Source organism: Physeter macrocephalus, chromosome 17 (assembly GCF_002837175.3).
Source record: "Physeter macrocephalus isolate SW-GA chromosome 17, ASM283717v5, whole genome shotgun sequence".
Lineage (NCBI taxonomy): Eukaryota > Metazoa > Chordata > Mammalia > Artiodactyla > Physeteridae > Physeter > Physeter macrocephalus.
Window position 1 is genome coordinate 49,660,121 of NC_041230.1, and position 22,205 is coordinate 49,682,325.

Sequence of the window (22,205 nt, forward strand, 5' to 3'; positions counted from 1 at the left end):
AAAACTCAGTCCGCAGAACTCTTGTCTTGTCTGTTTACTCTTGATGTGATCCTATCTGGTCCCCCGGCTTCAAATAGCATCTTTATGCTGATTACTCCCAGAAACATATGTCTCCGGCCCCCACGTCTCCCCTGAATGCCAGACTCTCCTGAATGCCAGCTTGCCTCGCGTCTCGCGCTAGAATGTCCAGAAGAGGCGGCGTGATACTCAGCACCGCCCCCCATCTCCATTGCCGTGAACCCACACCTGGCCACCCCACTGGGAGAGCCCAGGAATCGTCTTGATTCCTCTCTGCCACTTGCCAGGACCCCTGCCCCCCAGTGCGTTCTCCCCATCTCCTAACATATCCTCAGGCAGCTTGGCCTTTGAATTCTGAGAGAACTGGGTTTGCTTCCATGTGTGCTACCTGAGTGGTGAGCCCTGGGCCGGTCATATTTGCCTCTTCGATTTTAGTCTGTTCTCTGCCCTGCTCTGTACCCCGAGGGGCTGATTCTTACAAACAAGTTGCCAGGCACCTCTGCCTCCAGGGGGTTCAGCAAATGGGGTGACAGGAGATTGCAGGCAGAGGAGTGGGGAAGCTGAGGTGTTGCTCCCCGACTTTCCTGGCTCTGGAGCATCTCCACAGTAGAGGCACCTGCTCCTTCATCCCAGCTCCTCATATAGCTGAAATGGGGTGCAGCTTTTTCTGTACATCATTGCAAGGCAAGGAAGGGGCTGGCTTTAAGTAAGGACCGCGTGGAGTGGACAGTTGAAGTGGGGGTCACAGATGGCCCTTCTCCAGATGTAGGGAAACCAGTTTCGAGATTTGGGTTTGGAAAGGATCCGGCCTTAAGCACCAGATTGACCCAGTGATCTAAGGGCCAAATGACTCCAGATAACAAACAGCTGGCACTGCCTAAAATCCCTTTTCTTTTTAAAATAAATAGCCATGCTGTAAATGACACATAAATGAAAGGGAGTACTTCTAAGTCATTCTAAAAGTGTGACTCCTAATCTTTTTTGGTGACCTACTTCTTTGAGATGCTCATTAAAGCTATGGATCATCTTTCCAGGAAAAAAACAAAACAAAACGTATTTGCACGGACTTAACGCAGATCTCCTGATTCTTCCCAGGGGCCTGTGGATACCTTTTCTAGAACATAGAGTTTCCACGTCATCCTGGAGCGCAAGCAGTTGGGCAAGACAATTTGGGGGAATCTAGAGCAGGAGTTGTTTTATATCATTAGCATTTGTAACCTGCCAGGGGCTACATTTCCATTTGTGCCCTGAATTACTCAAATGCTTATGCAATCGCAGTCTCATTAAAGATTATTTCAGTGATGCTACCTAGCCAGAAATGGACGCAGTATGGGTGTGGCGTGTGTGTGGCGTGTGTGTGGCGTGCGCGTGCGTGTGGAAAACGCCTGGCCAGTGAGTGGAGGCTGGGGGTTGCGGGACCCCAGGCCTTCTTGGTGGAGGAGCTCGCCGTCCTTCCGTCAGTGGTTGGGAGATCACTAGGCCATGAAGTGTAGGACCAGAGCTGTCCAATATTTGTTTCTTTCTCTTGAATTCAAGGATTAGAAATGAGCTCATTGAAATATTTAGGATTGGAAACGTACCGGTGAGGGTGCAGAAAAGGGTGTGCATTCTCTGGTGGGCATGCTGGTCAGGACAGCTGTTTTGAAAGCAATTTGGTGAATCTGCCAAAGTACACACCCCGTGTCCAGGCGCTTTCCTGTCCAGGAATCTACCCAATGGAAATGCTGGCACAAGTGGACAAAGATATATATGTATGAAGATTCTTTGTAATACTGGATATAATAGCAGAAAATTGAAAGACACACATGTTATGGAATACAGTGTGGGCTTTGAAAGTAGTGAGGTAGGGCGATTTGAGGTTGCTGAGTAATACGTAAAGCTTGAAACAACAGCAAAAAGTTGGGAGACATAGATGTAATATAATATGATAAGATAGAATTAAATGGATATCCATAAAACGAACTCTAGACGGAGACCTGCCAAATTATCGAGTGATTGCTTTTCAGAAAAAAGACTTTGCAAGGGGTGAGGAAGACTTCCACCTTTTGTGTAAAGATGTAAAGATTTGGGCTTCCCTGGTGGCGCAGAGGTTGAGAGTCCGCCTGCCGATGCAGGGGACGCGGGTTCGTGCCCCGGTCCGGGAAGACCCCACGTGCGGCGGAGCGGCTGGGCCCGTGAGCCGTGGCCGCTGAGCCTGCGCGTCCGGAGCCTGTGCTCCGCAACGGGAGAGGCCACAGCAGTGAGAGGCCCGTGTACCGCAAAAAAAAAAAAAAAAAAAAAAAAAAAGATGTAAAGATTTGAACATTTGCAAGTCACATAAATGACAGTGATAATTTTTTAACAAAAAAATCTGTTTATTTGCATTAAGTGGCTCGACTTGTCTAACGTTCTTGTTTCATGGGTGTGTTCCTTCTGTTTTCTATTTTAGATTCTTGACGAATTCAAAAAGGATTCCTCCGTGTTCATCTTGGGGTGAGGCACCTCTGCTGGGTTGTTGTTCTGGGTAGTTGTGCCGGGCGTTGGTGCCCTTGTGGGTCCTCCCAGCCTTGCCATCGGAACTCCAGGAGGTCACCTCTCTGGCAGGCACTGGTGGGGTCCCCCTCTTGGGGAACTGGCCATCCCAAGCCTGTGCCACTAATAAACATGCACAGCAACAGGGCTTGTGGAATGTTGGGAGGGTGACCCAGAAGGTTCTGTAGAGAAGCCTGCTTGCTTCAGGACCTCCTTTCCCAGAGGTGAGTTGGCGAAATTCCTGGCTAAGCAGAGTGAACTGGATTCAAATGAGTTGAAGCATAGCAAGTGCTTCATGTGGTGCATGGCAGGGCTCTTAAATAGTGATAACGATATTATTATTAAAACCTAAGTGCTGCAGGACTTGTCAGGACCTCTAGTACACTTACTAGTTCCCCTAATTATAAAGTGTTCTATGTCCTCCAAGCCTGTCTACCTGGGAGAAATGTTTGCCATGGAGTTAATAGCGCCTAGAATGTGATTTGCGGCCCTCTGACCTGGGCCTGTTTTTTGGAAGCAGCCGTCATTGATGAGGGTGCCCTGGCAACTGTTCGCTCTGTTACATTCTAATCCAGAAACCCCAAGACTCCAAAATGTATATAAAACGAATCCAATTCTTCTGTGGTATTTTAATGAAAAGATTAGTGTTGGACCATGAGGCTGGTTAGGAAAGAAGGTTGGAAATGCACTCAAAGACAATAGACTTTTGGACCCTGAGTGTGTAGTAAAGGGAGAAAGCTTAAAGCGTGTTTTATCTCCTGTATTTCAAAAGACACCCCCCCTGACCCCCGCCTCGTGTGCTCAGGGAAAAGTACAGATTTCCCCGGAATGCCCTGCTCTGCCGGATACACTTTCCATAGCGAACAGGGTTGCCAGTCCAGTGGGGTTCTGGTTTTCTGGTAGCTATGAGCATCCTCTCCACGACGCCATCAGTCAGCAAGCTGCTGGCCGAGGTGGAATCTCCCTTTATTCAGGGTGAAGGGGTCCGTGTCAAATGGAAAACTCTCCCAGCAGCGGGTCTCTGCTCGCTCCACGGCTCTCGTCTTGCATGTTCCAGCTGAAGAGTTGGGGGCTTCATCTGGCCCACACTCCTGCTTGAGAGCCCTCGATGGCTCAGCCAACTGTGGAGTCATTTCTCCAGCATCACCTACCCCAAACGCTCTCCACACCCAGCCCTGCCCGGGCATTTGCTGTCCACGCCTGTCCGTGCCCGCCCGCCTGCCCTCCCTCCCCCTTCCTTCTCCCTTGCACCTGGACCACCTGGGAGCCGCTGAGTGTAGATTGCAGGGCCCAGTTCTCCCAGGTTCTGGTGTCAGGGCCCCTCTGAATCCTCCTGGGTCAGGGATGTCGTCTGGGTCACCGTCGTCTTCCTGTTGGCCAGCCTGCACCTGGCCCTGCGGGGGGGGACTTGGCAGGGTGTCTGGGTGGCCGTCCTGCCGGCTGGGATCGCCCCGATTGTCGGATGCCCCTCTCTCAACACCCTCCCTTCCCCCGAGGACAGCAACACCGACCGGCCGGATGCCTCCGCTGTTCACCTGCACGACTTCCAGAGGTTTCTCTCACATGAACAGCAGGTGAGAGGACAGCAGGGCAGGGGCTTCTGGGGTGGGGCTGCCGCAGCGGTTGCTCACCTTCTCACCACCTGCCGTCGTGAAACAGGTGTCGTCTCCCTGCTCAGTGCCGCCTTGGGGGCTTAGACTCTGGAATCAGATTGGCCTCGCACCAGCCCCTTTCCCAGGCCCCAGCTGGCGGAAGGGAAGGAGAACACGGCAGGGCGGGCGGGCGGTGTCCTCACCTGCTGGCTTCTGCTCTTCCGTCCGGCTCATCTCTGGTGTCGCTTCCCCAGGAAGCCTTCCCGGACTCGTGGGGGGTGTGATTAAGGTGGATGAGCCTGCGGGGTCTCTGGCGGATAAGGTGGCACAGCTGTCCTTAAGCACATGGCATGTGCACGTCTCCCGGAATGTTTGCTTGTGGGCTCCGAGCTGGTGGCTGAGTCAGCGTTTGTGTTGGGCAGTGGTTTTCTAGGGGACGGTTCTGCCCCAGGGCAATGGCTGCAGACTCAACTCAGAGCTGCCACTGGCATCTGGTGGGTAGAGGCCAGGGATGCTGCTCCACGTCCAGAGGTGCACAGGTCAGCCCCCCGCCCCCCAACAAGGAATTACCCAACCCCACGTGTCAGTAGTGCCTCGGCTGAGAAACCGGGTTAGGGTGAGAGAAACCTGACATCCTCTCACTAGCTGTGTGACCTTGGGCAGGTGGTTTGACCTGTCTGTGCCCCACTTTCCTCCTCTTTAAGTGGGGATGAGAACCGTACCTCTCAGAATTGTGGGGATTAGACAAGATGGTCTTGATCTTTGTGTGTGTGTATGAGGACGTATATATATGCGTGGTCACGTATCTATTTCAAATTTTTATTTATATCACTGGAGTTTCATTGACTTTTATTCTCTTAGTTTTTTTTAATAGACTCTTTTTCATAATAACAATATATAGTCTTTTTCATAGTAATATTCAGTTCATTTACTTTAAAAAAATACTGTGTATTATAGAACATCTCAAACAGACACAAAAGTAGACAGGCTGGCATCAGAAGCCACCCTGTACCCATCACTCCGATGACAAAGTTAAGAACATTTTGCCACTTTAATTTCATCCCTCCTCCATCTCCATACCCACGTGTCTCCCTTCCCTTCCTTCCTTCCTTCATTTCTTTGCTGGCAAATTCTAAAGTAAACCCCGGACTGTGCCTCATTCCATTTGAAAATACTTCAACATGTCTCTCTTATGAAATGGACTTTTTTTTTTTTTTTTTTTTTTTAAGAAAACATGGCCATAATACCCGTGTTACACCTTTCACAATGAACACGAATTTCTTAGTGTCAGGCAGTACACCTCCCACGTTCAGATGTCATTGGCTGTCGGGAACACAACGCACAGACGCACGCTTGCGCGAGGTGCAGAGCCGGTAGCTGCTGTGGTGCGTGGTGAACGCTGACCGAGGGCTTGGAGGTGTCGCGCTTTCCCCACGTGGGGTGAATGGCAGTGACCACGAGAAGGCTTCCTTGCCCCGCCTGAGACTACGACCCAGGGCAGGTGAAACGCGGGGGGATCCATGAATTCTGCTGAGCACGATTACCTGCGCGGTGCGGTGCTGCCAGGAGAGTGAAGCAGAGACAGAGGCACAGGCTGTTTGCTTTTCCGCCGTGCTCTTCCTTGCGCTGAATGACTCAGTTTTGTAGGGCGCCGCTGAAGTTAAACGGTTAAACTCCTGGAGACAAGTAGTCTTGTCTCCTGGAATCCACCACCTTGTGCTCAGTAATTTTATTCCAGGGGAGGGTCGCAGGCTTTCTCTACACTGGCCCCGTGGCTGGGCTGCCCTCAGAGATCAGGCCTGCGGGCCAGGAGCGAGGTACAGGGCGCCAGGATCCCGCATCCGGGAGTTAGGACGCAGGCAGCCCCTGAGCGTCTGTGTGGGTGCGCGTGATGGAAACAAGATGTGCTGCCGGGGATGGGGCCTCTGAGCCATGCGTCTCGTGAACCCTGAATGTCCCAGCCCCCAGCGCTCTGCGGGATGCTGGCATGGAGCAGAGTCAGCCACCTAGGACGTTTGTTGGGGGTGGTGGATGCTCGTGTGTGGAATAACCGCTGTAGCACTTGGTGTGCGAATTAGTACAAGTTTTTAGAAAACACATTGGCAATACACAATTAAAATGAAAACTTTGAAAAAAGGTTTATATACTTTGATTAAATAATTGCTCTCCTAGGAACTTATCCTAAAGAAATAATGGCAGCATTTTTAATAGACGTGGGAACTTGGAACTGATCTGAATTTCCATTCGGGGGCTGGTTAAGTGTGCCGCAGTCCAGCCCTGGGAGGCATGGGTGACACTGACTGACCCGGAACTGGTGTGCCTGCGTTGGTCTTGGGCTCTTCATTAGGTCAACTTAATGAATGACTGAAGCCTCAGCTTTCTTATTTATGTAACTGGAGAATAATACTATATGTCCTGCGTGGGCTTGTGTGAGTTCAAAATGAGCCACCATGTGACAAGTTTGAGCACAGAGCCCGGTGGGCTGCCCTGCCCAGTGTTGACGGCCTCACCGCGCTTCTTCTTCTCACCACGACTCTGATCATTTTCATTATTATATTGATAGTTGCCCAACTCAATACCCCACACCAAGTAGATACATTTTTCTACCGGCCCCCCGCAAACTATTCATATTTTAAACTCCTTTAGGCAGAAGATTTCTTATTTACAGCCAGTGCAGTTCCAGGTTATAGCAGCTAAGTACCCATGTTTTTGTTTTTGTTTTTTAACTAACTAAGTAATTAATTAATTTATTTGGCTGCGCTGGGTCTTCGTCACTGCGCGCGGGCTTTTCTCTCTAGTTGTGGCGAGCAGTGCGCGGGCTTCTCATCGCGGTGGCTTCTCTTGTTGCGGAGCACGGGCTCTAGGTACGCGAGCTTCAATAGCTGTAGCATGCGGGTTCAGTAGTTGCAGCTCGCGGGCCCTAGAGTGTGCAGGCTTCAGTAGTTGTGGCTCATGGGCTCTAGAGCACAGGCTTAGTAGTTGTGGCGCACAGGCTTAGTTGCTCTGCGGCATGTGGCATCTTCCTGGACCAGGGATCGAACCCGTGTCCACTGCGTTGGCAGGCGGATTCTTAACCACTGCGCCACCAGGGAAGTCCAGTACCCTTGTTTTTTTATGCGAAAGCTTTTTAGGAGAAGGAAGCAGGAAGCTTCTGGCCTTTTGGGGGCGTCTAGGGCTGGCAAGGCGTTTGCATTAAGTACCCTACAATTTGAGTTTCATGTTCTGGTATTCAAGGATTGCATCACTGCTGTATTCAAATGAACTGGATGCTCCCCCAGCTCCCAGCTATTGGGTGTCCTTTATCCAAGTAGATTTGCAAGGATGAACAGCAAGGCTTATTGTTGATTTGCACCCACCTCATTTGTGTCTGCCCTTATGCTTTTCCTTCTTTCAGACATCCTGATCTGACCCTCCCCATCCAACTGCACACGTCTGGTAGCACATCTGCTTTTATGATTCTTTTTTTTTGGCTGTGTTGGGTCTTCGTTTCTGTGCGAGGGCTTTCTCTAGTTGCGGCGAGCGGGGGCCGCTCTTCATCGCGGTGCGCGGGCCTCTCACTGTCACGGCCTCTCCCGTTGCAGAGCACAGGCTCCAGACGCGCAGGCTCCATAGTTGAGGCTCACGGGCCTAGCTGCTCCGCGGCATGTGGGATCTTCCCAGACCAGGGCTCGAACCTGTGTCCCCTGCATCGGCAGGCAGATTCCCAACCACTGCGCCACCAGGGAAGCCCGCTCTGATTCTTAAAGAGAGAGATTTTAGAATATTTGGAACCCAGAAAACATGAGTGAAAGTTGAATCTGTGGGTCAGGTTGTCATCCTTTTGTCTATGAATATTTGGGGTTTTAGGGTTTGGAGAGGAAAACAATAAAGTTACTTTATGTTACGTATTCTTTTTCTAAAGGGCTTTCGAAGTTCTGAGACTGTGCAGAAGCTGTTTCTGAACCGGTCATGTATCTTTCAGACGTTACTGTTGTCTGAGCAGCACTACTTCAGTGATCTGGACTCACTCTATGTCCGTTTTCCAAAGTTCAGTTATTTGGAAGCCCAGCCCTCCTCCTTACTAGCCGTGTGAAGTTGGGATCATCGTGCGATGTCCTGAGCTTCTGTTTCCTTGTCTGTAAAATGACGATGACGGTGTATGACCTGCAGAGTTTTCTGGACTAAACGAGATGTCATGGAGGATGACGATTGCTCGCACAGTGCCGTGATTTGAGCACCTTCTGTATACCGGGTGCTGTGTTAAGCACAGACCCTTATTTCGTCCAGCCCCTCGCAGCCTCTGTGCGTAGATGCCATTATTCCCATGTAATGGATGAGGAGGCACAGAAAAGGTGTGTAACTTGCCCAGCATCAGCCAGGCGAGTAAGCCCAGTGGTCTGATGTAACTGTGCTCCCCGCCTCCTTGTGATAACACGTATAAAGAACTAGCGTAGAGCAGGAGTCGGCAGACTACACCCAGGGGCCAAATCTGGCCCACTGCCTGTTTTTATAAATAAACTTTTATTTACAAACGCAGCCACAGCTATTTGTGTGCCTGTTGTGTGCGGCTCCTTTTGCACGACAGTAGCAGAATTGAGTGGTTGGGGTCCAGAGCCTAAAATGTTTACTCTCTGGTGCTTTAGGGAAAGTATTTGCCGTGCACAGGGTGAGGCCTTGAATGCGTGTGCGTGCAGAATAGGTCCATGTGTCGGTCTTCGACTGAAACTGGATCCTGAGAGGCAAAGAATTTTGCAGTTCCTCTTTCTGATGATTTCTTGTTCTCTTTATCATTCTAAGGAGCTTTGGGCTCAGGATCTGAACAAAGTCCGTGAGCGGATGACAAAGTTCATTGATGACACCATGCGAGAAACTGCCGAGCCCTTCCTGTTTGTGGATGAGGTAAGTGGGCTCCTCGTCCTGTTGGCATGGCTTTGTGATTCAAGTCTCTGGCCTCCGAGGTATATTTTCTGGTTCTCCTCCCTTGGAGGGCTTTGCTGTTAGATGCCCCGAGACTGGCTCTCTTAGTCGGGAACTCTCTTTTTTTTTTTTTTTTTCCTTCCAGGTCCTGAACCATCACAGCCTTTGATTTTTCTCCTCCTCTGTTTGATCCCGTAGCCTGGGTGGGATCTTTGCTTTTGTCACTAGAGGGCGTGTGCTACCAGGGAGTCTCTAACCATTACAAGCAGAGCAAGGAAATTCCAAGGTTTATGGGGCTCTTGCACGATGTGGAAATGGATGCTTTCGGCCCTGTGTGAGGGGAACTGGGGAGCTCCAGTCCCATGTACCGTGGTTCCCAGGAAACAGAGTGTTACCCACTGTCACTCAATCTTCTGATTTTTTTTTTTAAGGGGTCAGGAATTGGGATATGAAATTTCCTGCCTTTTAGATGTTACGGTACTGGCATGTTCTGTTTCTCATGTAGGTCCACTAATGTTCCTAATGTTATTATGCCTTAAAACTTATATATGGGCAGCATATACTCTTGTAGCCTCAAATATTTGAGGATACACATTAAAATGGTAAATACTGTATAGGTCAATGAAACGTGTGTTGGTACAGCCTATTGCAGTCCGAGTTTTCTGCACTGAAAACTTGGGTAACTGAGGTCCGGAGACCACCTGTTGACTATTCATGTACCATCTCCCCGTGTTGACAGACCGAAAAGAAGCCGGTACCACCCGTCCTTAGTGTGATGATCCCCTCTTTGTGTTTGTGACTCTCCTAGTTCCTCACGTACCTGTTTTCCCGGGAGAACAGCATTTGGGACGAGAAGTATGACGTGGTGGATGTGCAGGAAATGAACAACCCCTTGTCGCATTACTGGATCTCCTCATCACATAACACGTGAGTTTCACCGCGAGCCTGCAGTGGGTCAGGCAGGTGAAGGGCATTACGGTGGGCGCTCAAGTGCACTGCTCTGGCAAAGCGTGTGGGCAGTGGGCAGAGGGCAGGCCCTCGCTGCTCAGATTGGAATGTATGAAAGCTTCTGGAGGATGGGGGGATGCACCTCTCTTTCCCAGTTGGTTTTGCACTAATAACCCTTTTCCTGTGGCCCTAAGAAGCAAGTCAACAAAGCTGGTTTGCCCTGTTTGGGCATCTCATTCTTAGTAGTCACAGGAAAGCAATTGAATTAGTCATTGAACTGATATTTACTGAGAGTTTGCCCTGAGCCAGGCCCTGTGCTTGGTGGGTGCTGGGGATACAGCAGTGAAAAGGGCAGGAGCAACCCCGTCCTCATGAGCTTGGAGGGGAAGAGGCCTCCTTTGAGTCTTAACGATGAGCCGGAGTTGGTGAGAGAAGAACAGGTGGCGAGGCGAGGAGGAGGGTTTCAGACAGAGGAACGGCATGTGCAAAGGTCCAGGGGCAGGAGGAACTGAGGGGGCTCTAGTAAGACTAGAGTGTAGCATCTGGGAGGGTGAGCGGCAGGAGAGGAGGACGGGAGGGTCAGCTTGAGCGGAGTCATTGGAGTCCGAGCGAGGGCAGTGGCATATCTGGAGCCACTGATGGTCTTTAGGCCAGAGAACAACACACTCAGATGCGTATCTTTGGAAGATTGCCCTGATGGCAAAAAAGAGCAGACGGGAAGGGGGAAATGGGTGTTACTCTCAAATTCTGATACTCAGTCTGCTTTGTAAGGTGAGGGGGTGGAGGCCTTGGGTCCTGGGCGTCCAGAGAGCTGTCGACTCTTACATTACCAAGTGTCAGTCCAGGCAGGAGTTGGAGAGAAGGCCCTTAAGTTCATCTGCAGGAATTTTGGAAGGTACCTTCCTTTTCCGGGGCAAATTGACTTCATGGTTCTCTCTTCCCCACCATGTCCATCGGTTTGAGTTTGTGTCTTAGAATGGTCAGTTCTACCAAATCCAGAAAACAGCTGAGCGCCACAGACTCTTAAAGGGGGAATGTGGTGAGGAGGAGAGTGATAAAAATGGGCATTTTCACGTCCGTTTTGGTGGACGTAGTTCATAGTGTGGTAAGTCCCATCTGTTCCGTGCTTGGCCCGGGGCCCTGGTATCAGAATGACGGCCCATCCCTGCCCTGTTGAGACTGAGGCCCTAGCGGGCCGCGGTGGGGCAGGGGGGTTGTTAATTTATCCTCATACGTCAGTCTCCCCCTTTGACCGAATTCTCCTCGGCAGAACGCACGTTCTGGAGCCCACACTTGGATTGCCGGGATCGTTATCCTCCACAGCCCACGGTCACGGCCTGAGGCTCCTGACTGGCTTGGCCACACGGCTCCATGTGTCTGGCCCGGATCCTAAATGGGGGTCTCTGTAGACAGGGAGAACTCAGGCCTTTGGGAGCTCGGGCTGAGAAGTTCCCCGGGGATGCCCTGAGCTGCAGGCCTGCTCCCACACAGCCGCCCACCTCCTCTCGTCCAGGTACCTCACGGGTGACCAGCTTCGGAGCGAGTCGTCCCCGGAGGCCTATATCCGCTGTCTGCGGATGGGCTGCCGCTGCATTGAGCGTAAGTACCCCCTTCGCGCTGGCGGCCACGCGGACGGCGGGCTGAGCCTGGCCGTGCTGTTGCTGGACGCTTTGTTTGTTTGGAGGCCCTGGGAGTGGGGATGCATGGGACAGATGGAGGGAGAACCCAGGTGCCCGTAGCGTCTGGTGTGAGCCACGCGGCCACCAGCCGGGGACCTTTTCCCAGAAGAGAAGGTCGCCACGCTGCGGAGTGGTGTTGAGCCGGGCCAGGCTGGAGCCACAGCACCTTGGGCTCCAGAAAGTGTCCGGATACAGTGGAGGGGCTGGGAGGCCAGTAGCCAGGACGGCCTTACTGTCCTCCTGTCCCTCGGCTTCTTTCTGGGCTGCTGTGTTCGAGGCAGCAGACACCCTGCGTGCTTTAGCAACGGCCCTGCCACGGCCGCCGCCCTGACTCTTCTGGCCCCAGTTGCTCACAGCCACCCCGGCAGAGGCGATTCCAGGCCCCGGACGTGGCGGGGGGCCGGTGCCTCCTCCTGTCCCCCCGCCCTTCGCCCCCGGCCCGACTCAGCGCCAGAGGCTCGTGGCTGTACTGGGCTGAGAAGAGACACAAACCACTGATGTGGTTTTATCCAGTTTTATCAAAAGCGTTCATCACGGTATCAGACCCTAATGGCAGTTATTCCTACAGAGTGTTGCTTAATTTATGCCTTTCCCCCCCCTTAGGAAAAAGCAACTGTGAAAAAATCAAGTTTGAAACTGTCAGCTCCTCTTCCCTCTGGGGGTCAGAAATATAGGGGACACTCACCTTCTGCATAACCTAGTTCGGTCTGAATATTTTACCATGAATCTTTAAAAATAAATTTCCCGTTGCTCTGTATTCTTTCCGCTGGCAGAAAAAGCAAGCCAGGGTTTAGACAAGTCAAATCAGAAGATAAAACACATGATAAATCTCTTGTTAAAAAAGAAACGTTTCGTTTCTTTTGGACAGCGGGACCTTTAATTAGACGACCAAAATCTTCCTGTAACCGCGTACGTAACACGTGTCCTCGTGTTGGTGGCCCCTGAGGGCGATGCCGGGTCTGGCCCCGGGGTCCTGGTGACCGAGCCAGCGCGGGGGCCGGGGCTGGTGGTGCGGTCGTCACCCGGGCAGCGTGGCCGCCCTCAGCGGGCTAGGGGGGCGCGGGTGCTGAGGCTGCACGTCTCTGCCCTCAGTGGACTGCTGGGACGGGCCCGACGGGAAGCCCATCATCTACCACGGCTGGACGCGGACCACCAAGATCAAGTTTGATGACGTCGTGCAGGCCATCAAAGACCATGCCTTTGTCACCTCGAGGTCGGTTGGCTGATTTCCTTCCTGGTGGTTCACCTTTCAGGGGACGGCGGCTAGGGTTGGGTGGACGGCCACACACACAAACATAACCCCCCCTGCAGACACACCCCACATGGACACACACTCAGAGCCACCCTCCCACAGACACGGGCAGTCCCCCCACGGGTGGACGCAGACGCCCCCTTCCCCCCGGCGCGCACACACGCGCGTTCACACACATCCCGCACAGAGGCTCACAGGCAGAGGCACCACCCGCATAGGACACCCCTGGAACACAGAGACACGCAGACGCCCCCTCCGCAGACACACGATCAGACGTATATTCTCCACGTACAGACACGTGTGTACCCCACATAGCCACACAGACACCCCCCCGCACCCCCCCACCCCACCCCGGGCTCCATCCTGGCCAGAGTCACCGCCGAGAAGCCCCGGCTGAGCGCTGGCGTCCCCCTAGGCCAGGAGCACAGGGCGCGGGCTGGTCTCGCAGGCCGGGCCGGGCAGCCCTGCGGGCGGCCTCCGTGGCCCCTGCTGAGCGCCCGTCCCGCCGCCGCCCGCCCGCAGCTTCCCCGTGATCCTGTCCATCGAGGAGCACTGCTGCGTGGAGCAGCAGCGCCACATGGCCCGGGTGTTCAGGGAGGTGTTCGGCGACCTGCTGCTGACCAAGCCCACGGAGGCCAGTGCCGACCAGCTGCCGTCGCCCAGCCAGCTGCGGGAGAAGATCATCATCAAGGTAGCGGCCCGGGGCCGTGGCTCCCGTGGGGAGAGCCGGCGGCTGGGGCCGCGGGCTCCCCGGTCTCCTCGCTGACCTCGCGCCTGACCCGGGCCAGGTCGCTTCACCTCCCGCTGCCTCTGCGTCCTCGCGGTCCGGGGGTCCACGATAGAACCCACGTTGTTCGTGTGCCGCGAGCGTAACGCGGAAGGACGTGTGCAGAGCGCTTGGAACTGCCCCGTCCCACGGCAGGTGCCCCAGAAGCGTTCACTCGCTTCCGTGCATTTGTTTTGGCAGACCTTCACCACGTCCCGCTCTGCGTCAGGCCCTCGCGAGGAGCTGGGGCTGTTCAGCGACCCAGGCTCTGTTCTTGCGTGGGGGGTGGACTGGAAGTGAACAGTTGCCCCAGAGGGCTGCGTGCACCAGGGGCGATGGGTGGCTGTGGGGGGGGATGAGAGACGGCTGTATCACGGATGCCGGGAGGGGTGGCGTTTGGGCATGTGTATCACTAGGGTCAAGAGACCAGGTGGACCGTGGCTTCAGCCGTGTCAGTTCAAGACTCGATGTGCGGGGGAGTATGCTAGGAGCTCTGAGCTCTGGTCCACGAGGTTGTCCGGGGACTCAGGATCTTCTCATCTTGGTCTGCGGTCTCCCAGGGAAGGGGTTTTCAGATGGGGTTCTGCAGACCCCCAGAGAATCCACAGATAAAACTTGTGAGGTGGTGGCATGTGAACTTTGGGCAAAAATGGTGCCTCTTTATTAACATGTAGGTAAAACTTAACATTTCCTTCCATTATGAATATTGGCAACAAGCCGCTTGAGGCTTTGTCACCAGCAGAAATCATGGATAATTTCATATCACTTCTACAGTTGTTGCCAGTATCTTAAGATAACGTGTGCTCGTCACTACTTTAAAATTACGATGGTTATTAGATCTGCCTGTAGATCTTTTGGAAGATGTTAATAAAGAAGCACATGTATTAGTATACTGCAAGTATTTTTTATTTACTTAGTAGCTATATTTCCATATAATTGGTTTCTCTTTTCATTTTATGCCTTATAAACATTATTCTGAGAAAGGCATCCGTAGTCTTCCCCAGACTTCAGAGGGGGTCCATGGCACAGAACTGGCGAAGGCTCTGCCCTAGGGCCCTGTCCTTGTTTGTGGTCCATGCTGGGTTGCAAGGCACATTGAGCTCCAGCTCGTAGAAACGGGAATGTGAGAGGTCCAGGGCGAGTGATTCCTGGTAAGCATGTTGGACATCAGTTGGACAGTCCTGGGCTGTTGTGTCCAGTGCGTGAGAACTTAGTCACGTGACCACACCATCTGCAGGGGCTGACTCTAGCCGGGCAGCCATCGGTGGAAGGAGGGGCGTGGATTTCAGTGACAGCTGGCAGGTTCGTAGGAAGGACAGACAGGGATTTACTAGGCAGAGAAGGGAGAAGGCCCTTCGGCTTCGGGGAATGACATCCATGAAGGTGGGGTAGTGTGAACGCGTGGTATGTTCCCTAGATTGTCACTGGACCACTAAGATGCATCGGGGACAATTCCTACATGCCAGGAGGTCACGGTCTTGTAGGGAGACAAACGGCTTGACAGAGAAACACCAAATTGTGAGGGGGCTTTGGCTGAGGCGCATCCAGAGAGGAGGAGGCTGGCGCCCTCAGGGGTCAGAGCACCAGCATATTTGGAGGAATTGGCCAAGATCCTGGGGCAGGTTCCGCTGAGACGCCCAGGGAAGCTTCTAGCGTGAGGAGGGCAGGGTGAGAGGCAGAGGGGCTTGGCCGGGCGGCGGAGGTGTCCAGGGCTCCTCAGGTTTGGCGGTCAGTCTTCAGGGAACCTCGTTGCATCTACTCCCGGCTCCCCTGTGGCTTCCCTCCGTTTCTGTTAGAACAGCTCTGTGCGTGTCCCCAGGGGTTTCCCAGCGCTGTTTTAGGGTGTGAAGACTCCTTTAGCGTTCTCACTGCCCCACCTGTGGTACCTCTTGGTTCAGCCCTTTCAGTCTCAGGGAAAAGGGGTGGAAGTAGCATTTGTGACGTGATCACTGAGCGCCACACACTGGGCTGGGCGCGGCCGTCAGTGCTATTCAGTCTCATGGCAGCCTTGCAGGACGGATAATCCCGGGCCCCCAGCCCACCTGACAGGTGAGGACCCTGAGGTCTAGAGGTTGACTCAGCTGAGGTTACACAGTTAGTTCCTGCCAAAGATGGAACAAAATGGAACATTTATGTCGTGCTGCACTATTTATAGGTATCCTACACGCCCATTGCCTTACGGGACAGGGGGGCTATGTTACCCCCATTTTTAAAAAATTTATTTTGGCTGCACTGGGTCTTTGTTGCGGCACGTGGGATCTTTAGTTGCGGCATGCGGGATCTTTAGTTGCGGCATGCGGGATCTTTAGTCGCACCAGGAGAACTCTTAGCTGTGGCGTGTGGGATCTAGCTCCCTGACCAGGGATCGAACCCAGGCCCCCTGCATTGGGAGTGCGGAGTCTTAGCCACTGGGCCACCAGGGAAGTCCCTGTTACCCCCATTTTACCGGGGAAGTTACTGAGACAGATTGTCACGCAGCCAAGGCCACACAGCGAGGAAGGTGATAGGCCCTGAATTCAAGCCCAGGTCTGACTCCCAATCCTGAGCTCCCTCCACCAGGTCACCACAACTGGGACTTACCAAGGCTAGTCCACACGGACGGTGCGTGAACTCGCCCAGGTGGACGTTGTCGTAATCATCCTCTTAGTCTTGCAGATGAGACACGAGAGGTTCAGAGGGGTGCGGCCACCTGCTCAGGGTCACACAGCCGATAAAGCAGCAGCAGTGCTGTTTGCACCCGGGTCTTCGAAATCTACATCCCCAGTGTGCCTGCCACTGCCCTGCACAGCCTGTGCCCATGGACTGGCTGTGATCTTGCCTTGCCCTCTGTGTGCTGGAGAATGTGGGCGCATCATTGATTCACTGAATATTTATCGAGCACTATCTGCTAGCCTAGCACAGGAGGTTCAACAGGGAACAAAACAAAGTCCCTGCCCTCATGGGGCTTAGAATCTAGCAGGGAAGGCAGACAGATACATAGATACACTTGGGCTAAAGAGCGTGAAGATGAACTGCCAGGGGCTAGAGAGTGACAGGGGTGGGAAGGGGAGGGTGGGCTATTTTTAAGGAAGCTCCTCTGAGGAGGTGACGCCGAGCACAGAGCGCAGTGTAGTGAGAGAGCAGCCAGGCGGAGAGAAGAGACAGTGCAAAGGCCCTGCGGTGGGACGATCCGGTGGGTGCTTGGCTGACGTGGATGAATGTTTGCTGGCTCACAGATCCTAACCTGGGTCTTAGGGAGACAGGCTTTGTGTATTTTTCCCCTCAGCATAAGAAGCTGGGCCCCCGAGGCGACGTGGATGTCAACATGGAGGACAAGAAAGATGAACACAAGCAGCAGGGTGAACTGTACATGTGGGATTCCATCGACCAGGTGTGTCTTCTTGCGCCCCTTCTCAGAGCCCTGAATGTGTCATGGCCTGCTGGAGAGCTCCGGGAGGATTCCTGTCTTAGTTTTGTGCCAAGTGAATTTGTCATTTTAAGGAAACTATTTTTCTTTTGCATTATGAGTGTTTTATTTTGAAGTAGTTTTATATTCAACGTAACATACGCTAGATTCTCACACACATACAAGCACAGAGAGTTCTCATATATCCTTCACCCCGTTTCCCCAAATAGGAACATCCTCTGTAACCAGAGTATAATTATCATAACGAGGAATTGAACATTGGGCACAGTACTACCAACTAATTTGTGGACCTTATTCCAGTTTGTCCACTAATGTCCTCTGTCTGACCCAGGATGCAGTCTAGGATGTGACAGTGCAGTTAGTTGTCCTAACTCCTTAGTGTCCTCCAATCTGAGACAGCTCCACTGGAAACATTATTACTGTTATTTTTGGCCGAGCCACGTGGCTTGCAGGATCTTAGTTCCCCCGACCCGGGATCCAACCCGGGACCCCTGCAGTGGAAGCGCAGAGTCCTAACCATTGGACCACCAGGGGAGTCCCGAGGAAACATTATTTTTTGGTGGGAATGAGGCATTCTGAATGTTAATGCCACTTCTCATATCCCATAACCTAACATGGCAGTCCGTTTGAGTAGGTATTGATCAGTTCATTGATTCACTGATTGAAGTGTATTTGAGTTACAATGGTGTGTTAGTTTCAGGTGTACAGCAAAGTGATTCAGTTATACATACGTATGTATTTCAGATTCTTTTCCATTCTAGGTTATTACAAGATACTGAATATAGTTCCCTGTGCTGTACAGTAGATCCTTATTGCTTATCTATTTTATGTATAGTAGTTTGTATCTGTTAGTCCCACATTCCTCATGTATTCCTCCCCTCAACGTTCCCCTTTGGTAACCCTAAGTTTGTTTTCTGTCTGTGAGTCTGCTTCTGTTTTGTGTATAGGTTCATTTGCATTATTTTTTAGATTCTACATATTAAGTGGTATCATATTATGTTTGTCTTTCTGCATTTGAGTATATTTTTACATGTCTATTCTTATATTCTAGAAATAAAAATTAAAAATGGTTGAAATTTAAATAAAGAATTAAGTCATATTTAAATGTTGAAGAAAGGGTCTCTAGACAGGCTGGCTGGGAAATCCTGAAAGTCTTAAAAAATGGGTGAAATAGAAAATGACAGTCATGAGGACACACACACACAGAAAACGATCCCATCATTCATTCGTAAAAGCCTTCAGATTAAAGGAATACGATATTACGTTGTGTCTACCCTTAGACACACTGTATGAAGAAGTCCTGAAAATGCCAGAAGAACCCCAGAATAAATAGATGTTTTAAAAGAAATGTCTCACAGGGGATCGAATTCTGTGAAACCCCCATAAATGGCTACAGAAGTGGGAAAGGCGAGTCCCCAGTGAATGCTGGGGTGATGCCAGGCAGGGGCCTTGGGCCTCAGAGTTGATGCAGCAGAGACTTGGGGAAGCCCTAACGCTGGTTTTACTTTGTAGAAATGGACTCGGCACTACTGTGCCATTGCTGATGCCAAGCTGTCCTTCAGCGATGACATTGAACAGACTGTGGAAGGTGAACAGCCCCCGGTAGGTGGAGACCTCCTATAACGCTCCTCTCATCCTGTGGCCGGCAGGCCTGGACGTGCTCAGTCCAAGGAGCTGCCTCTTTGGGTACCGAGGCTTGCCTGGCTCTTCTCTGATTGGCTGGCTGGCCCATGTGCTTAGCCAGTGAGGTTCAGGTGTCTTTCCTGCTCTCTGAGAGGCTTGCTTGGCCTGCGCTCCCTGGGGAGCACGGGGACATTTGGATGTTCTGTCCAGCCTTAACCCACTAGCCTGGTTCCTGGCTTTCCTGCCCTCTCCCCCTGGGCTGCTGATCATCCTTGGTACTGTCTCTTGAGTGCAGCCCCCAGGGTATTATGGCTCTCGGACTTCCTGTACAGTAGAGTTGGGGGCCGTACTGGGGACCCCTTATCCCAGGACTCAGAACTCCAGGAGGCCACCACAAATGGGGAAGTGTCAGGAGTAGGTGGCTGGGGGGTGGGGAGGGCAGTGGAGGCTGGCTTCCCGGACCTCTCGGGGTAAAAGCGAGCTGAGGCCATTTTCGGTCTGTTAGCCAGTCCAGTCTGTCATTCAGGAATCAGCAGGCACAGAGGGACCAGTCTGATGATACTGGGGGTCTGGTCCGAGTTTTCAGAAACCCCTCCTCTCTTTGCGGCCCAGGATATAGCCCCCACGGAGCTGCATTTTGGGGAGAAGTGGTTCCACAAGAAGGTGGAGAAGAGGACAAGTGCCGAGAAGCTGCTGCAGGAATACTGCGCCGAGACGGGGGGCAAGGATGGGACCTTCTTGGTGCGGGAGAGCGAGACCTACCCCAATGACTACACCCTGTCCTTCTGGTAATGGCCCTCTTCCCCGGGGCACGCGCCTTCTCCTCGCAGCTGGTGGGATGGGGCGCCGTGAGGCCAGTGGTGCCAGCTCAGGCCACACTTGGGTGGGGCTGGGCTGGAAACCCAGACTTCATTCAGTGAGCTGTGTGGGGCAAGACTTGGATGAGGGCCCCAAAACGTAGTCAGCAAGATGAGCGATATTTCAGTGCAATATTTAAAATTGTAAAGTGGCCTTACGGAACTGTGGGTGAGGCTACAGTGAGCTTGCTCGCTCACTCAGTCATCTGTGCATGAAATCATGAAAAGATATTTATTTATTGGGTACTTGCTCTGTGCTAGGCACAGTGACTTAGCAGTGACAGACAGACAGGGTCCTTGTCCTGATGGAGATGAGAGTTTCCGGAGGGAGATGAACAGCGGAAAAGGAATCAGGCAAATGATACATAATTCTCGTTGTGACAAGTGCAGTGAGAAAAGCGCAAGACGTCATGAAAGTCTGTAAGAGAGGGGTCTAGTGTGATGTTGGGAGAATAATCCAGGAAGACTTCCTGAAAGAAGTGGTGTTTAAATTGAGACCTGAAGGATAAAAGTTCTAATATTAACAACATACAAACAATCGCGACAGCTAACGCCCGTAAGATGCTTACCACGTACCAGGCAGCGTTCCGAGCACATTCTGTGTGTGATCTCGTTTCATCCTCAGGACACCTCTGTGAGGAGGATACTGTCGTTGTCCTTGTTGGACCACTACGGTAATAACAGGGAGGCTCAGAGAGGCCAGGTCACTTGTTCACGGTCACTTAGCTCCTCAGTGGCAGAGTCAGGATTGGAACCTAGGCTGTCTGGCTCCAGAGGAACAGTTACGTAGGTGAAAGGGGACAGCGGGTAGAGGAAGTAGGTAGGATGGTCTGGAATCCAGCCCCAAGGATCAACTTGTGTGAAAGCGCCGGGAGGGTCCTCAGAGCAGACGGAGGCTCGTGTGGCCGCACGTAGCGTCCACCCCTGGGGGCCCCGGCTGCAGCTGTGGCCCACCCTGTGCTCTCTGCCGCGCCGGCTGCGGGAAGGGCCAGCCGGCCAGGCCTGGGCTCTGACGTGGTCCCTCTCCCGGCAGGCGGTCGGGCCGCGTCCAGCACTGCCGGATCCGCTCCACCGTGGAGGGCGGGACCCTGAAGTATTACCTGACTGACAACCTCATGTTTACCAGCATCTACGCCCTCATCCAGCACTACAGCGAGACGCACCTGCGCTGTGCCGAGTTCGAGCTCCGGCTCACCGACCCAGTTCCCAACCCCAGCCCGCACAAGTCGAAGCCGTATGTGTGCCCTGCGCTCTGGGGGCGCGCCTGCATTCACGGATCAGAAACCCCAGCCTGGAGGGTGTGCTGGGGCCCAGATTCCCGCGAGGCCCCTCACCCGGGCCCACCGGGGTCTCTTGCAGTTCCCCAGGGCGGCCGCTGTCCAGTTACCTACGGCCTGTTTCTCTCTCCTCTCCTTTCCTTTCTTCCCCTTTATCTTCGTGGTCCTGAGGTCTTGAGCTTTGATTTTCAGAGATAATTTTGGCCCGGTGTTACCGTTTTCTGGCCAAGCTCATTCCTTTTGGTCTGAAAGCGAAAAAATAATTGTAAAAGGAGTATCAGTTAGGCCTTGCAAAGGGTTAACTAGTTGTGACAAGAAAAGAGTAATTTTTAACCAGAGGGCTGCTCAAATGCACATTTCACAGGAGGCCAAATAGCTATGACACCTTTATTTTTTACTTTTCTTGTCCGTATTCAGATGGATTGCCGTAAAATTTGCTCTTTCACGTCTTTAAAAACAACCTAAAACCCTAGTCCCTATCTTTGCTGCCTCTGCTGTTCTGAGACACTGTGGTGACTGTGCCACCCTCTGATGCTTGAGTCGGGTGGGTAAAGATGTCCGTTGATTTATTCGCGTAGGCTCCAAGCAGACCCACTACATGAACGCTTCACCCAAACTGTGTCTGGGTGATCTTTTTAAAAACTGCTGTCTTCAGAGGTGATTTCGGGTGAGGAGGCCCACTGTGTAATTTCCGTGGTGGGTTCCAGGGCCGTGTCTCAGGCATCCCGGGAGCCCACCGTCTCCTCCTCTGCTGCCGGTCTCAACGGCCTCTCCCTTGGCCATTTTCCCGGCCCTGTGCTGCAGGTGGTACTACGATGGGCTGAGCCGTGGAGAAGCGGAGGACATGCTGATGAGGGTTCCCCGGGATGGCGCCTTCCTGATCCGGAAGCGGGAAGGTACCGACTCCTACGCCATCACCTTCAGGTAGGTGCACGGGCTGGAGCCCCCTGTGTGCTCTGCGGAGACGGCTTGGGAAGGGCAGGTGTGGAGAGCAAAGGGGGAACTGCAGGTGGAGGCTGAGCTCTGTGTCCTCCGCCCAGGGTGTCGACCACGACGATGAAATTGGTAAAGAGCGAAAGCAGACGACACTGATGTGTGCTTTCAGTGTGCTGGGCACTGGTCTGTATTCTCAAGAGCATTGTGTTTTCTATTAATTCATCTCATCCTCCAACAACTCTGTGGGGTGAGCATGACCGTGACCCCTGCTTTTCAGAGGAGGAAACTGAGGCACAGGCAGGTTAGATAACCTGCTTGAGACATGCAGTCTGTGAGTGGTGGAGCTGGAATTCGAGCCCAGGCAGCCCTGGCAACCCAGATGGGTGATGTTGTGGCTCTTGTTTCCTCCCTCCCACAGCTGACACCCCACTGCCAGTGGGAAGG

General features: G+C 52.7%; 1 protein-coding gene across 1 annotated transcript in view; it reads left to right on the top strand.

Moving 5' to 3' along the window:
* The window catches only part of PLCG2 (phospholipase C gamma 2), a 172,377-nt gene that overhangs the window by 88,232 nt on the left and 61,940 nt on the right, over nucleotides 1–22,205 (top strand). Inside the window, exons 8-19 of the mRNA XM_024124979.3 lie at nucleotides 2,447–2,490; nucleotides 4,031–4,103; nucleotides 8,898–8,999; nucleotides 9,826–9,944; nucleotides 11,479–11,564; nucleotides 12,737–12,857; nucleotides 13,419–13,587; nucleotides 16,928–17,032; nucleotides 18,581–18,670; nucleotides 19,304–19,479; nucleotides 20,582–20,782; nucleotides 21,630–21,749. Coding sequence (XP_023980747.1) covers nucleotides 2,447–2,490; nucleotides 4,031–4,103; nucleotides 8,898–8,999; nucleotides 9,826–9,944; nucleotides 11,479–11,564; nucleotides 12,737–12,857; nucleotides 13,419–13,587; nucleotides 16,928–17,032; nucleotides 18,581–18,670; nucleotides 19,304–19,479; nucleotides 20,582–20,782; nucleotides 21,630–21,749 — 1,406 coding nt within the window. The remainder of the gene's footprint in view (nucleotides 1–2,446; nucleotides 2,491–4,030; nucleotides 4,104–8,897; nucleotides 9,000–9,825; nucleotides 9,945–11,478; nucleotides 11,565–12,736; nucleotides 12,858–13,418; nucleotides 13,588–16,927; nucleotides 17,033–18,580; nucleotides 18,671–19,303; nucleotides 19,480–20,581; nucleotides 20,783–21,629; nucleotides 21,750–22,205) is intronic.